Source organism: Stenella coeruleoalba (genome assembly GCF_951394435.1).
Source record: "Stenella coeruleoalba genome assembly, chromosome: 11".
NCBI classification, from domain to species: Eukaryota; Metazoa; Chordata; class Mammalia; order Artiodactyla; family Delphinidae; genus Stenella; species Stenella coeruleoalba.
In genome coordinates, this window is record NC_137157.1 from 85,052,056 (window position 1) to 85,068,415 (window position 16,360).

Consider the following 16,360-nt stretch of genomic DNA (forward strand, 5'->3'; position numbering starts at 1 on the left):
ATTCCACTCTGGTCGAACAGGCTAATTCAGTGAGAACATAGTAAGAACGATTATTGAAAGAAATGAAAATGTCACATGGTTCATTCTCTTCTTCTCAGTATAACAATGGGATTTATTCTCTGCCTAAAAAGTGGAGGAGATTAAGTGAATGGCAATTTTGTAATTTATAATAAAATCCAACTCCTCCTACCCCTGTCAGTTCAGGCTCTAGGAAGAGTGTTAATTAAAGGAGGAAGACTGGAAGTGTTTTTTAAATGGTTATTTTAAGCAATAAGAATTTTCATTTCCTAATGCTGATTTTTTTAGTTATCATCACCATGATCCTTGGCTTAGTGTTTTTTTGTTTGTTTGTTTGTTTGTTTTTTGTGGTACGCGGGCCTTTCACTGTTGTGGCCTCTCCCGTTGCGGAGCAACAGGCTCCGGGCGCGCAGGCCCAGCGGCCATGGCTCAAGGGCACAGCCGCTCCGCGGCATGTGGTATCCTCCCGGGCCGGGGCACGAACCCGTGTCCCCTGCATCGGCAGGCGGATTCTCAACCACTGCGCCACCAGGGAAGCCCAAGTTTTTTTTTTTTAAATGAAAGAATAGTTCTTTGATTAGAAATGAGTACCAATGGTATAGGACACATGGAAATGACTGATTTGCAAACACCTGGCTTCGAGTGGCATGTGTAAGAATCAGTTTCTACCCTGCACTTGGTCCTCTGTTCAGACAGCTGCTGCCACCTGACTCCAAGCCCTTGCTCCAGTCACTTAGCTGTCCTTTCCCCAAGACTGACAAAGCCTGGTGTCGAGTTGCTCTTTCCCCAATATTGACAAAGCTCGGGGAGGAACTACCAGTAGGATTGTTAGGTGACTGTGTCTAGCACAGCACCTCATACACAGTAGTTGCATAAATGAATGGTCTTACTGGGAGAAACATAGATACAAAAAATTGATGCTCTTAAAGTATGTATAAAAAAAGAAAAAATAATAAATAATGTATGTATCCATAAATTGGAGGACAGGAAATATGGAAAATTGTGTGTGCCTGACCAGCTGACAGCAAGACTTTTTTTATGCACTGTACCACCCTTCCTTCCATGGAAAGGGCTAGAGTGAACAGAGCTGGCTTTACATACACAGATGGGAATATAAATTATGACAAGTGCTATACTAGTAGCTTTCCTGGACACAAGGAGGTCTCAGAAGAGGGATTGGTTAAGTGTACTTGAGGAGATTGAAAGCGACTTCCTAGAATGATCCTAAATTTCTGTGAAGTAATGTGGGAGATACAACTGCCCACCTCACATTGTGGTTGTAAGGATAAAATCAAATTAGACGTGAACATTTCCTTAAGGGATTTATAGTCCAGTAGGAGGAGACCAACAGGTTACATTCCCAACTCCTCTTTCTCCTGAGGTCAAGGTAAAATAATGTAACTCAGGGTTGGTAGGATATAGACTTTTATTTCTCATCAGCAGGTAAAGAAGAAATGCTAGTTGGAGGCTGATTTTAACCCTTCACCTTCTCTCCTTGCTTAGGATCACTATGGTGGGGGAGAGGAGTCATCCACTGGGGAAAACCAGGGGAATAGAGAGTAATTGAGAGCCCACCCTGGAGGCCACGTAGCCACAGGGGAAGAAGGCTATAGAGGCAAAGAGGGGAAGAGCAACTGGAACGGGGTGAAAGTGGCTGCAAGTCCTATCTGGAGGTGGGGTATTCTAGTACATGGACGTGCACAGGAGGCATATATTTTCCAATTTTAAAAGACAAGCCATACAACGTGAAAAGTTTTGAGCACTGATCACTTATTCATTTCAGTTTTGAACAAGATAGAAACAAAGAGAATTGCAAAGACACCCCCGGAGAGATAGAAAGTTACAGCAAACCGGGCATATGCAACTACTGGGTTAATGTGCACATCTGTACGGCAGAACAATGTTCAGGAAATTCAAGTACTTGTAATATTGTAGCTGATATTATAACAGCCGTTGGTCATTTAGACAGCTTTTACAAACTCTGTTTTAGTGGGAAATACTTGAGATTGTTCTAGTTGTAGAAGAATTACTTTGTAAGATAGACTTTGAATGTATTCTGGGACTAGACATAGTATTTAAGTAGTCCATATGTACAAGTCTATGTCAGGTGAGTACATAATTCTCAATAAACTGGACATATACACTGTCTAGAAAATCCACTTTAAAATCAAACAGTAATTAATGACAGGCACCTATTATAATGCCACATAGATTTTTTTTTATTGCTAGCCTATTATTTTTTTGGCAGACATCAAAGTTACATTAACTTGAATACAGTTTCATTATTCAATTATGAAATGAGATACAGACAAATCTTATAAGCAGGGTTTTGATTACTTAACACAGTAAAATTGTAATTCCAAGTTACAGAGACATTCACATAATGATATTCTTTAGCTACTGACTAATAGCTATATACTGATGACAATAAGAATGGACAATACTTTCTACTTGTGACATTTATCAATAACAACTCTCAAGTAATTAAGTCAAAAATAATGAACATGGTGGTCGTATTGTAGTTCCAAATAAATATACTATATGCTTGCTGTAGGTATGTGTGTATTTTATTTTTCAGATAGTACTGAACCCTAGTTGAGTTAAAAAATGAATAAATTAGGCATATTACCATGCACTTTGTATCAGGGTGCCTTTATGTTATGTTTTTATGTCAAATAAAGCCTAGCGTTCTAGTCAATTAGAGTAAGTAGTGTTTGAGTCTGTTTAGCCATGGAAAATGGGTTACCTCTAAAAAACTGGTTTGTTTCTTTTGTACAAGAGCAGTGTGTGTTTCCATCTGCTTATTTCCCAGTAACTTTTAGATCCTTGTTTCTAAACTGAATTTGGGGAGATCCCCAGAGAGCACAAGGGGGAGCTTCCAGCTGTAGAACCTTCCACTGGCTCCAGTCTCACCAAGGGTCCCCTCTCTCAGCAACCACACTGCAGTGTCTGATCACAGGGCTTCTTCCCAGTCATCCCTTCCCTCTTCCCTTCCTGACAACTTACCTCTCCTGGATACTAAAAGAATCACACTCTACTCTTTCCCATCTTGCCATACTTCCCTGCCTCACCCTCCTTGGAGGTGAGAAAAGGGGGAAAAGGAGAGGAGATTCTCTGCTGAGTGATAAGACAGTGCAAGTGGGTAACAGAATGAAAAAAAGCAACTAAGAATGATTAGATCAAGATGGGTATTTGTTGTCACAAAACGAAAGAACACTCTAAAGAGTCTTCAACCTAATAATTATAAATGGGCTAAAAAATTCAAGAGTAAGACACAAGGCGATCTAAACAGGACCTGAAGCAACGGAAGAAAGCAACGATGTTCTCACTAAGAACTCAACATCACTTTAGCTTCTGAAAGAATAAAACTGGCTGCACATGTTCCTAAGATTACAAATGAAGATAAAAAGGGTCCACAGGCTTTATTCACATGGTTCATGTTTTCAACAAGAACAGAACTATAATTGAATGGAATCTGGTATATTTTCACCAGTTTAGCAGACTATCTTCTAGGAATCTGGTTTGATCAAAGTTTTCTTCTCCAGCTGTAAGGATAAAAAAATACATAACATAAACACGTACCCTGTGTTTTATAAGAAGAAAATATAAGATGAAGAGAACCTCAGGAGATAAACATTTGCCCCCCTACATTATGTCAACTCAGGCACTCTGCTATGGAAACCAACTCCAAATTGGATTTTGATTGATTTTATTTCAAAAATTTCCCCCTCAGCTTGGTATGCATTGAGGAATTCACATCTGACATGTGAATCTCTACAGGGAATTTAACTATTACATGGTGTGTTTGGTAGAAATCTGAAAAGGCCACATGTCTTGCTCTAAATATGCCTCATGTCTAAAATACCCACCAGTAGAACCATTCACTTGCATCAAGGTACTGTTTCTGTATTTCCTGTTAAAATGCATTTTAGCTGGGAAAGATGACAGAGGAACACATTTGCACATATTCTCTTACAAGTTGAACTAGATGTCTGGGGTGGAAATAAGACAAAAAGAAGGGACACTTGTTAGCTGGGCAGGACTGCACAACTTCAGAGCAGGAAGAATCACCTCTGGGGTGGGGACAGCGGACTGAGATGACAGCAGATTCCTGGGACTAAAAATGGGTTGAAGGGCTGAAACTGAGGATGCGGAAGGGAGAGAAAGCTGCCAGAGGCAAAATTCCGTTCCTCATTTTATGTAAGGTCATCTCTAGAGAAAACCACTTTCCCCTAGTTAGTTACAATATGGTTGGAATATCTGAGTTATAGTTTAACCTGAACTGGTAGCAAATTTCAAAATACTGCAGATTATCAGCTACTCTATTGTTTTCAAAAATTTTTATTTTTCTATTTTTAAAAATTTTTATTGGAGTATAGTTGATTTACAGCGTTGTGTTAGTTTCTACTGTACAGCAAAGTGAATCAGTTATACATATACAAATATCCACTCTTTTTAGATTCTTTTCACATATAGGTCATTTCAGAGTATTGAGTAGAGTTCCCTGTGCTATACAGTAGCTCCTTATTAGTTATCTATTTTAAATATACTAGTATGTATTTAAAGGAAAGGAAAAAAATAAAAAAGAAAGGAATCATCCCTGTATATCCTCCATTAAGGTAACAATCCACTACTTAAAATAATAATCCACTACATAAAATAAGTCCAAATAATACCTAGGGACTTCAGAATAAAAATATTAAAGGTGACTAGTGATTAATCTATCATATGGGAATCCAAAACTTTCCCATCCATTTAGACTAATAAAATTTTGTTTCCCCATTTCATCATCAGAGACAAGCCACTTCGGAAACTTCAATAATTAAAAACTTGAATTTATTCTCCAACAAAGACTTGAAATGGAGACCTACAGTCACATTCTTCTGTAAAGTTTCTAATGAAGATCCCTCTCCTCCTCTTTTAAAATTAGCTCTACCTTCTCCATTCCAGCTCACTTTCCTTTCTGGCTCTGCACATCCTCCCAGCAATTAAATCTCAGACTTCACTAACAATCCATCTCCAACCTCACTGTCCTCCTACTGACTTCAAAAATCAGTAAGAGGGACTTCCCTGGCATTCCAGTGGTTAAGACTCTACCCTTCCACTGCAGGGGGCATGGGTTCCATCCCTGGTCAGGAAGCTAAGATCCCGCATGCCTCGCTGCGCAGCTGGAAAAAAAAAAAATCAGAGTGCCAAATGCTGAATTTGGAAAAGACCACCTTGGATGCAGCATCTTCTACCCATGATTCAACTCTTTCTCACCTTTTCATCACAAGAATTCTGAAAGCCATGCCAGTAAGCATCCACTTAATCTCTTAACTCTGCAGTTTACCTTCTTTTCCTAAATTCCCTTGAAACAAGGTTTCAGACGGGCAAGGCAGCAGCAAATCATACCACTGGGCAGGGGCTGAGGAGAAGACTTGTGAACCGTGATTTAATGACCCTTCCTACCCAACACAATCTTCCTTCTCCTTTGATTTCTGTACTCTTCCTAAGCATTCTGCTACATTTGATGCTTCTCGTCACTCCTTTCTTGAAACTTTCCATCCTCGACTTCTTAGATTCTCTGTTATTCTGGCTCTCCTCCTACCTTTCTGCCTGCTCCTTTTGAAGTCCCTTCACTGATATAATTTTCCCCCTTTCCCTTGATCTCTGGGTATTCTCCAGGGCAAATCCTTTATTCTCTGCCCTTTTCCCACTACATCTGAGGCCTAGGAGAGAGTTCCATTTTCATGTTTCCAATCTTTATTAACTGGCTCTGAATTTCCAGTTGCTCCCAAACCTGACATCATCAGAATAATGTGAGTGAACTTCTTAAGGTTACAGATTCTGGGACCTCACTCAAGTAGTATGGAATCAGACTCTCTGGGCCTAAGGCCAAGAAATCTGTATTTCCAGCAAGTTCTACAGAGAACTCTGATGGAACCAGTCCACATATGGAGAGCAGAGAACCAGTGACCTATACACCTTTATCCACTGGAAAGGCTCCGTCACCTCACCTCAAACTGAACCTTAATTATATCCACAGGCATTTTCATTTGTCAGTATCACCATTTTAAACTCACAAAAACACTTTAAAAATGTGCTTGACTCTGGATTCTCTCTTTTGTTTTAAAATTTTATTGAAGTATAGTTGATTTACAATGTTGTGTTAATTTCTTCTGTACAGCAAAGTGACTCAGTTATACATATATTTTTTTCATAGCCTTTTCCATTATGATTTATTACACGGTATTAAATATAGTTCCCTGTGCTCTACACGAGGACCTTGATTTTTATCTGCTCTTCCTTCCGGTATGCCTCAGGTTTGAGCCTCCATTCCCACTGACCTCATCACTCCACTCCTGAATGACTGCCTTAGTTTCTCACTGACATCATCACTCTGGCCTTTTCTCTTCAACACCATCCATCTGAGAGGTGGCAGGGCATAGCTGAAAGAGCTACAGCATCCCACAGCCCTGAGTTAAACTCCGCATATCACTTCCTGCTGTGTAAACTCCCCATATCACTTCCACTCTATGTGGACCTTAGGAAAGTATATACAGCTCAGGAAGGGTCAGTTTTCTGGGCTATAAAGATTAGCATTAATATCTGACACACAGTAGATGTTCCCATATTGTAGCTATTGTAACTGCTCTTATGGTTACCCTATAAGCAATAACCAGTTTCATCTTCCTTCATCATGTCCTCCTTCTGGTAAAAATCCATGGACCATCTGATTGATTCTCAGATAAAGAATAAGTTACCCCCTGTTCTTTTATCCTAGTACTAGTATGTACCTGCAGTGTGATAGTGGGCAAGCTACTCAGTCTTTCTGTGCTTCTATTTCCTCGTCTGTAAAGTGTAGATAATGACAGTGGGTAATCCTAGGAGGTAATTCATTTGTTATGGATTAATGAATTATTAATAAATGTATTAATCCGTATCAAGTGCTTGGAACAGTGCCTGACCCACTGCATTATAGTAAAACCCTCAATAATTATTAGCTAGAGGGAGTAGTAACAGTAGTTGTAGTCATAGATATACTATGGCCATGACTCTCACAGTCTACTGTCCTACTGACTGTTCACACCCTGCCTGTTCACTGCAAAGGCCATTCTCATTCTTGCTTTTGTTTAATCCATTTTCTTCTCTACCTGTCACAGTGCCTGGCACCTAGCAGGCATAAATGCAGATTTGCTGAATTCAGTATTATAATCCCCTCCACCCAACCAAGTCAGCCGCGGACTTTCTCTGATTTCAGAAGACCTCTCTAGGGCTTCCCTGGTGGCGCAGTGATTGAGAGTCCGCCTGCCGATGCAGGGGACACGGGTTCGTGCCCCGGTCTGGGAAGATCCCACATGCTGCGGAGGGGCTGGGCCCGTGAGCCATGGCCGCTGAGCCTGCGCGTCCGGAGCCTGTGCTCCGCAACGGGAGAGGCCACAACAGTTAGAGGCCCGCGTACCGCAAAAAAAAAAACCTCTTTATCCCACTCTCTTCCATTTGCTTCTCATAGGTTTTTTTGTTTTTTGTTTTTTCACAACAAAGCCATAAACTAGAAGCCAGAAAGAGCCCCCTGCTCTCTTCCCCTCCCTGATGGGGCCCGTCCAATAACAGGCAGGGAGCACACAGGCTTTCTCCGCTAGGACAAGTTTCAGAGCCCAAGGCCAGCAGCCTATGCTTTGACCACTAGACGACTCACTGTATTTTGTTAAATACATTTTAACATTTAAATTATGTCATAAATATGGCATCATTACAATTTTTGAGAGGGAAAAATCTAGATCTGTTGATATGCTTTGATGACCTCTATTGTTAATGCTAATAGAAAGTACGTACTTTGTTTCATTTGGCTCTTAGAGCAACCTGCCCATGGATGTCATTATCTCATTTTACCCGTAATGACACTAAGGCTCAGGGTCACCCAGCTAGTAAAGCAACAAGGCCAAGATTTGAACCCAGTCCTGTTATACTCCACAGCCCTGGCTAATGTGCAACAAGATGCCTTAATGCAATTAGTGGTTTTAATGCTACATGGACAGAGAGCTTCTATTTGAAGAACACACCTAATCCTGGTATGGAAGAAGCTATATAGTATAATGCAAATCACACAGGCTTAGAATCAGAACTAGCCCAGTCTCTTAGGGTGAACCATAAGAAACTGCTGTGTTTGTAAGTAAAAAATCAGTGATTTTCAGCTATTTCATTTGGTTCAAACTTTAATAGCGAGTAACTGGATTTGCGACTATTTAAACCTCTTTTGGCCTCAGTTTTTTCAAATATAAAATAATGAAGTTGGACTTTCTGGAGTTCTAACAGAAATAAAAGCTCCAATAGGCTATGGATTATGGAATTAACATGAAATCCCCCAGTCTCATCAAGGAAATGTTTTTACATTCTTGGGAAACACTTTAATGAGCAGCATGCTAGTATTAAAATAATAAACATCTCTGTGAATTTCTGGTGGTGTGGGCAACCGTTAATTATTTTTAAAAATCTGAATAAATAAAAGCAACTTCATTGTACTCAACACAGAATGCCCAAAGCACTCAAAGCTTCCCTGTCCTGCAGTTAAAAGAGGTCACTATAATTATACCTTCTTGCAGTTTCTGCAAGGAAGCCAATAGCACAGCTGCTGCCTCTGGAAGAGTTAGTAGTTGGGGATTTGGGCTTCGTCTTTCTGGAGAAACGAACAAATAAATACAGATTCTATTAGCATTTAAATATTCATATAGATAAATCCTATTCCAGTATGCTATAATACTAGAAAATCTCTGTGAAATACCTCTGTGATCCCTCAGCAAAGAGCCCCTTACACAGAATGATTTTTACAAGTTGAAACATTTCACACTTCCCTTAGGCATTGCTTACAACTGGTTATGTTGTGTATTACAGGGAATGGAAGAAAATTTAAACTATATACTACAGAGAATTTCATGAAAGCAAGGAGGATTAAGATAAAGAACTCATGAGAAATTTCCCCCTCAGAGCTTAAAATGGGATGTCTGGGCTGAAAGGTTTAGATGGGACCCTGCCTGGAGCCTGGACTATCTTCTCTCTTGTTCCTTCCAAAGCAGTTTGAGAAAATAATCTACCTTCTTGGCCACATGTTAAGTCAATTATTTGACTGAAGGAGAATCTGCAAAATATTCAAAACTATTTCAAATCTAAGCTGACAGAAGACAAATGGTCCTGATTCAACACAAACCATGATTTTTAATTTGGGAGCTGCTGAAGTGGGAAAACAAAACTTACCCTCCTACGGTAAAAAAAAAAAAAAAAAAGGTTAATTACACTGCAGGCTTGAAGAAGGTAAACAAAAATTTGATAAGCACCTATGTGCTTAACACAGTGTTTGGTATTTTTCAAAATGAGTCTACTTGGTATTTTTAACAATCTTGAACATTTATCAAAATGAATGGTATTTTTTTTTTTTTTTTTGGTATTTTTATTTTTAAATCCAATGGCATGGAAAGGTTTATCATGAAACGTCTCTGGCTCCATCCTTAAAGGCTCCCACTTCTTCACTATTTCTGGTTTTGAACCTTTTGATAGTTCTTTTTAGTAATATAATACAGCTGTTTGAAGTTTTTAGGCAAATCACTATTTTAATAATGATGATGATGATGATACCAACATCGGCAACAACAACAGCGTTTAAGAGAAATCTTGTAAAGATCATTCCCTAAACGGGAGGCCCATTTCTCGGACGGGGTAGGCGCACAGCTCTCATATCCATCCTGACGCCCGGGAGCGGAACCCCGGCCCCCGCCGCCCACCTCCATACTGGCGGGGCCTTGCGATCCCCAGCTCCGCCGCTGCCAGCGGCGCCGGGCGGGGCCGGCTCTCCCCCGGGAAGGCCCAGGGGCCAGTCTTGGAGGCGGAGCGCGCCCCTCCGGTCCTGCGCGGTCCTCTGTAGCCCGCGGCTCCCTCACCCCCGCGCACTCACCGGGCGGCGGCCGGTCGGCGAGGTCCTTCCTCCGGCTCTGGTCGGAGATGAAGCGGCGCCCCTCTGCCAAGGCGAGACACGGGCTCAGCGCCCACCCGGCCCGATCGATCGGGGTTCCGGGGCCGGGAGCGGGCGGGGCCCGGTGCGCGCGGAACTGCCCGGGTTGGGGCGCCGGCGCGGATGAGGGAAAAGTCCGCACGCCCCCCGCCCCCGGGCCCCCGAGTGAGCTTCGGAGGGGGCGGCGATCTCGCTCACCTGCTAGGGTGGGGCGGTGTGTCCCCGGAAATCCCAGTCTCCCTTTGGGCAAGAGCCAGCAACCCTCCGGTTTAGGGTGGAGGATTTCTGATAATCTACCCCCGCCCCCCAACCTTTCTCCTTGATTAACTGAGACCAGGATGACCTCGATTATTTATGGGAACAAACTCGATAGGATTCTCTCCCCACAGCTCTACATCTATCCCACCGATTCATGCACCCCTACGGATCTCCCTCTATTGCTGTCGGAAGAGCAAAGTATTTGGAACGTACGTGCACCCTTCAGGTAGAGCATAGCTTGCGGAGTCCAATTCCTTCTCTCAAAGAGTCTCTATAACCCGGGGAGAAGAGGAAAGCAGTTAGTAAGGCGTTGCTGCCCAGCCCACTATTAGGGAAAAAAAGAAGGGAAGGAAGGAGGGAGAAGATATTAGGAAAAGAGGGGAAGAGATTGAGAGAAAGAGAGAGGGAGGAAGGAAGGAAGGCAGGCAGGCAGGCACACAGCACGCGGAGTCCCAATTTTTGCGTTTGATTACCTGCGGAGCACTGTTCGAATTTCCCATGAAAGAAAACACCAGGAAAAGAGTCAAGGTTGTTACCACCAGACTTGTGAATCCCTGTATGAAAAGATCAAAGAAGTCGTTTCTGTGCCTCTATAGGATCTTCTGCTTCCTTCCCTGGCGCCTGGACAATTACAAATCCCTTACTTTTTGCTATGTTCTGTTTTAGCGCTCAGAGGGTGGGGCAGAAGGGGGTTCCCCAGTTTATCGTCTAGTTAATCCACAAAGAGTTCCTTTTTAAAAACAATTTATTAGAAATATATTATTTTTATTATTTAACCCAAATGAGGATTTGGGTGAATTAGTGAAACTTTTTCTTTGTAAAATCAAATGATTCTGATATTTTAAAGGCATAACGTTTAACTATCCTTTAGCCTCTGAAACACTTATTAAACATAAAAGAGGTAAAAAGCTATACAGCTTTTTTATAAAATAGCTAAAAAAACTCAGGTATATAAAACCTTTACTTACCTTCATGTTCTACACCTTTCCAGAAGCTGCAATAACTATAACTTAACCTCTGAGTTTTCTAATTTTGTTCTGAAGGTGGGGCTTTTAAATCTTAGGGTCAAGGATCCCTCCTGATTTTGCATAGAGCTAGTGTCCACAGGGACTTCCTGTCAGTCTTCAAGATTGAGAGGATCTGATGACTCCTCCAGGGAGATTCAGTTGCAGGAAGCAGAGGAATGATTGATGGGTGAATATCATTTACCGTCCACATCAGCCAGGAGATATTCTGAAAATATCAGCATCATGACCTTTGATTTTCCTATTAGCTTCCCAAGGCAGTATTATTATTATTATTGAAAATGATTAATAACCCCAGGCAGAATCAAAAGTAAATGAACAAAGTAAGAAAACTTGTCTTGGGTAACTAACTAGCTATCAAGCTAACACCGGTGAGTAAAGATGAATCATTTGGGTAGAAATGAAAAGGTTAGGGAATCTCAATGGATTTTGACATCAGTCATTCACTTAATTATCCATTCAATTATTTAACAAATATTTATGGAATGCCTACTATGTAACAGACATCCTTCCTTTTAGTTCAAGGGACACAGCCATGTATTAAAAAGACAAGTCTCTGCTTTGATCATGCTTATCTTCTAGTCAGGGGGGAAACACTCCAAACCGGTAAATAAGGTAATTACAGAATTTTAAAATGCTTTATAAAGGAAAAGTAAGCAAAATGATGTGATAAGGTAAGTGGTGGGCTACTTTAGGGAAGGTAAGAATAAAAGGGGGTCTGGAAAGATAAGGTGGAGTCAGACATGGGATAAACTGGGGTGGGAATCAGTATTGCTGACATTCTCAGGCAGAAGAAAAATACAAAATCTTGGGATGGCAAGTAGCTTGGCTTGTTTGAAGAACAGGAAGGAGACCAATGGAGCCAAAGCTGTGTGGGTGTCAGGGGAGGACACTGTAAATTGAGGTTGGAGAGTAAGAAATGGCAACTTGGTTGTAAGCAAAAGATGATGATGCTTAGACTAGGGGAGTCCTTGCAAGGAATGGAGAGCTGTAATGAATTTGGGAGGCAGAAAACATGGACTTGTGGATAAACCGTATATGAGAGTTTAAGAAAAATAAATCAAGGATGACTCTTAGATTTTTGGTTTAATCAATGGGTGAATGATGAAACTCTTTATTGAAATTGGAGAGACTTCATAAAGCAGCAGTTAAGAGAGGGAAATAAAGAGTTGCCTTTGGACACATGAAAATTAAAATGTATATTAGACATCCAAGGAGAAATGTGAAGTAGGCATTTGCAGATGTAAACTCTAGAGCTCAGCAAACAGGTCACCAGCCTATAGATTTTTTTTCTAAAGGCAGGAATTATCAGATTTAAGAATCTTGAGAATTTTAAGGCAGGAAAAAATTGGGATTGAAAAAATACTTAGGGAGTGAACGGAGTTAAAGAGAGGAAGAGATAGAGTTCTGAGAACAAACCTACAGAGATTGAGCAGAGGGAAAGTCAGCAAAGGAAGCTGAACTGAAGCAGTCGGAAAGAAAGAAATTCCAGGAGAACGAGGCCATGGGACCTGGGAGACTATCCAATAACATTGAAAGGTTAAACTGATGTGAGCTAAGAAGTGTCTGCTGGATTTGAGAATATGATGGCTTTTAAGGACAGAAGCTAGACTGGGATGGGTTGAATAGGATATGAGGAAATAAGGACAAGTGTGGACAACCTTTTTGAGAAATTTCACCAAAAGGGGGAAAGGAAAATGAACTTTTAAAAAAGATATGTGAGTATGGTGGAAGCGGGCTATTTTTTTTTTTTTTTTTAGCCTTGCAGCAAATCTGAATCCTTTCAATTTTAGGGAATTTTGGAAATTCCCTAAACTATAAATTATGATTCTTGGTGGGAGGCAGCATCTTCCTTGTATTGTAGAAGCTGAAAATGCTAGACACTCTTTACCAGCCTCCCTATCGGGTAGAGTGTGGGCATGAGGCAGGCTTCACCAATCAGACGTACCCACTCGTCCGGAGCTGGGGAGGGAAGAAAGTGGGGAGTAGGAGAAATACTTTCTAGTGCAGCACTGGTTGCAGGATGCTTGAGTTTGTGGGGGCAATCCTGGCTACAATGCTAGTGACAGACACCAGCATCCAGTGCTAGAGGAATAGTGATACTAACCGCACTGTCCTTTTAATAAAGTCCTCTTTTGCTTAAATCAACCAGGTCTGTTGGTTTCTTTTGATGACCATTTGCAGAACATGTGTGCTGATGGGGATGATCAGCAGAGAAGGAGAAATTGATGATGTGGAAAGAGAACTGCAAAAAAGGGAATTTGTGGAAGGCAAGAAAAATAGGACCCAAATTTGTCAATATCCAGTTGAAACAGTTCTATACACAGGCAGACAGTGAACAAGGACCAGAGTGGCCACCATATGCTAAAGTACCACGGATGAGAGAGATGGTCACTTTCTTCGGAATGTTAGAGCAGTGCTCCGCAGGTATTAATGCGCTTTTGAATCACCTGGGAATCTTGTTAAAATGCACATTCTGATTCATTATAGCTGGGGTGGGACCTGAGAGTCTGCATTTGTACTAAACTCCCAAGTGATGCTAATGAATGCTAGTCTACTAATCCTTGGACATTTTGAGTAGTAAAGCTTACAGGATATAAAAAGTGATAAAAAAAAACTAACGCTTAGAGTCTACATGGCTGGGAGAATGGTTAACAATAGAAACATCAGGGATAATGGAGAGGAACTAGATGAGTTTAGTTTGGGACTTAAGTTTGAGGGGTGATGCTATCTACCAGTAAATACTTGTCTAAGAGAGACTGGGGTTTGGGCATTTGATGTTTGGAATTGTCGATCATGTGCGGCCAAGAAAACTGAGATCTGGTTAGTAAATGAGAATGAAATATAGAAAGTAGTTTGTAGGTAGAAACTTGAGGAATATTTACTCCTTTTAAAGAATAAGTACAGGAAGAAGGAGCCAGAACCATGAATGTAGTGTTTTCCACTGTTTTAGGAGAGGAGGAAGATAAAAACTAAGGACTAAAAGGTTTTCACCATATCTAAAGAAAATCAATATTCCTTTAAATATTACGTTTTAGGAGTTTAGAATTTAATTTCAAAGGATTGTAACAACTTCCAAAAAAAAAAAAAGCCACAGAAGAAAGATTATGCATGTGTTTATATTTTAAAACAATTCATAAGTGAAACCCAGTTATTAGGTTAGCCCTAACAAACAACTAAAATGTCTTTTCCCCCTCTCCATACCGAAAACACACAAAGGTTTTAGAAAGAGGGACGGGAAAATAAATTGCCAAACAGTGATTTGCATTTACAATCTTAAGGAAAATATAATGAACGTGATTTGTCTGTAACAGTTTCGCTAATGAATTCACAAACAGATTATTTACGTCAAAGCTGCCATTTTCAGCATAATATGCACAAGTGAGCAGAATGGCTTTGACGTATTATCAATATTGTAGTCTTATCAAAAGTAATATGCCAGAATGTGTTTGTTCTAAAAGGGCATTGACTCCCAATCAAATGTTTTTGTTAAATTCACAATATTTTAAGATTTTTACAGGTCTAAACCTAGAGATTGGCTAAGAAAAGTTACTTATTTGAGAAAAAAAGTTGTTGCATAAAACCAGTAAATTTTATTCTGCTGATATGATGACCCGGCAGTGGGTACTGTACAAATTGGATCCAAAACCTTTTTTAAAGGCATATTTAATGGAGATCATTTTGCCTGCATCACTGATGTTATCTGAATTCTTCTAGTTGACTGGAGCATGCCCAAGCCCCATTTAAAAAATACTGTCACAGTTTAAACTGCATTCTTACAAGGTCAGTGATTATTGTGTTCACACAGAAAACAGCTATCTTTTTAAAAAATTATTTTTAAACTTTATTTATACATTTTTAAATCGAAGTATAGTTGATTTACAATGTTGTGTTAGTTTCAGGTACAGAGCAAAGTATTTCAGTTATATATATATATAAAACATTTTTTCAGATTCTTTTCCATTATGTTATTTCAAGATATTGACTATAGTTCCCTGTGCTATACAGTAGGTCTTTGTTGTTTATCTATTTTATACATAGTAGTATGTATCTGTTAATCCAAAATTCCTAATTTACCTACCCGCCCCTTCTGCTTTGGTAACCGTAAGTTTGTTTTCGATGTCTGTGAGTCTATTTCTGTTTTAAGTTTGTTTCTATCAGTTTTTTAGAAATCACACATAAGTGCTATCACATGATGTTCGTCTTTCTCAAACAGCTCCTATCTTGGGTAAGAGTACCTGGACAATATGACTATTGAGATACTCAAGTATCCAAATTACTCTCTGATAACAGAATAGAGGGTTTTGGTACAGGATGATGAGGTCATTGGGTTCAAGTCCTACTTTGGCTTTATTCTCTGAAGGCCAGTCAGCCCCATAGGCCAGTTGTCTCACAAAGGGGTGGAAGAAGTAATTTCCCCAAAGGGCTACCAGTTTTAGGAGGAGATTTAGGGACACTGAGAAGGCCTGCTATCCAAAATAAAGCTCTCCCCTCATTGGCCAGTGTCTTTACTGTCCTTTATTTAAGGCTTTGAACTTTAAGAATGTCTTTTCGCAAACCATGTAAATACCACAAAACAATTGGCAGGTTCTAGGAGAGGACAGAAAGGGCCAGCTGTTTTGGCCTAGTCAGTCAAACAGAGGTGACCTTTTAATAGGTCTTAGAGTTGGTAAAGCTAAGACCATGAAAATGTGTCAGTCGATGAAGGATCTGGGGACGCCATTTCTATGTCCAACCTCCTATATGGATACAAGTAGCAGAAGAGCAGAAGTTGGAAGCTTTCAGCCCAGAGGACAATGTTAGAAAGATGTGCTGGATACTGTATTTAAAAACAGATTCACCAGACAATAGTCAAGACTTACAGTTTAATGATTGGATTCAACAAATACTTATTGGGTACCTTAACTGGTAGATTTGGCCAGTGGTTTTCAGCCTTACTAAAGTATAAGATCAAAACGTTGCAGACGTTAAGTGATTTTATTTAAGTCACAAATACTGAAGTATTATATATTCCTTCCATGTAGAGAAAAAAACATTAAGCATTTCTCCACTAATTTCTAAATTCACTGCTCAC

General features: G+C 40.3%; 1 protein-coding gene across 1 annotated transcript; it reads right to left on the reverse strand.

Moving 5' to 3' along the window:
- Positions 1–3,483: 3,483 nt before the first annotated feature.
- SPX (spexin hormone) lies at positions 3,484–11,298 on the reverse strand. The gene is made up of 6 exons (XM_079937697.1): positions 11,230–11,298; positions 10,735–10,815; positions 10,475–10,532; positions 9,947–10,009; positions 8,594–8,677; positions 3,484–3,563 (listed from the first exon to the last, which is right to left on the reverse strand). The coding sequence occupies exons 1-6, from the start codon at positions 11,233–11,235 to the stop codon at positions 3,505–3,507; spliced, it is 351 nt and encodes a 116-aa protein (XP_079793823.1). The 5' UTR covers positions 11,236–11,298; the 3' UTR covers positions 3,484–3,504.
- Between the last annotated feature and the right edge of the window lie 5,062 nt (positions 11,299–16,360).

Coding starts and splice junctions, on each gene's coding strand:
- SPX (XM_079937697.1), bottom strand. Junction 10,010..10,474: donor GCTCTACCTGAAGGGTGCAC/GTACGTTCCAAA, acceptor TCGCCTTGGCAG/AGGGGCGCCGCTTCATCTCC. Junction 3,564..8,593: donor CTTGCAGAAACTGCAAGAAG/GTATAATTATAG, acceptor TTATCCTTACAG/CTGGAGAAGAAAACTTTGAT.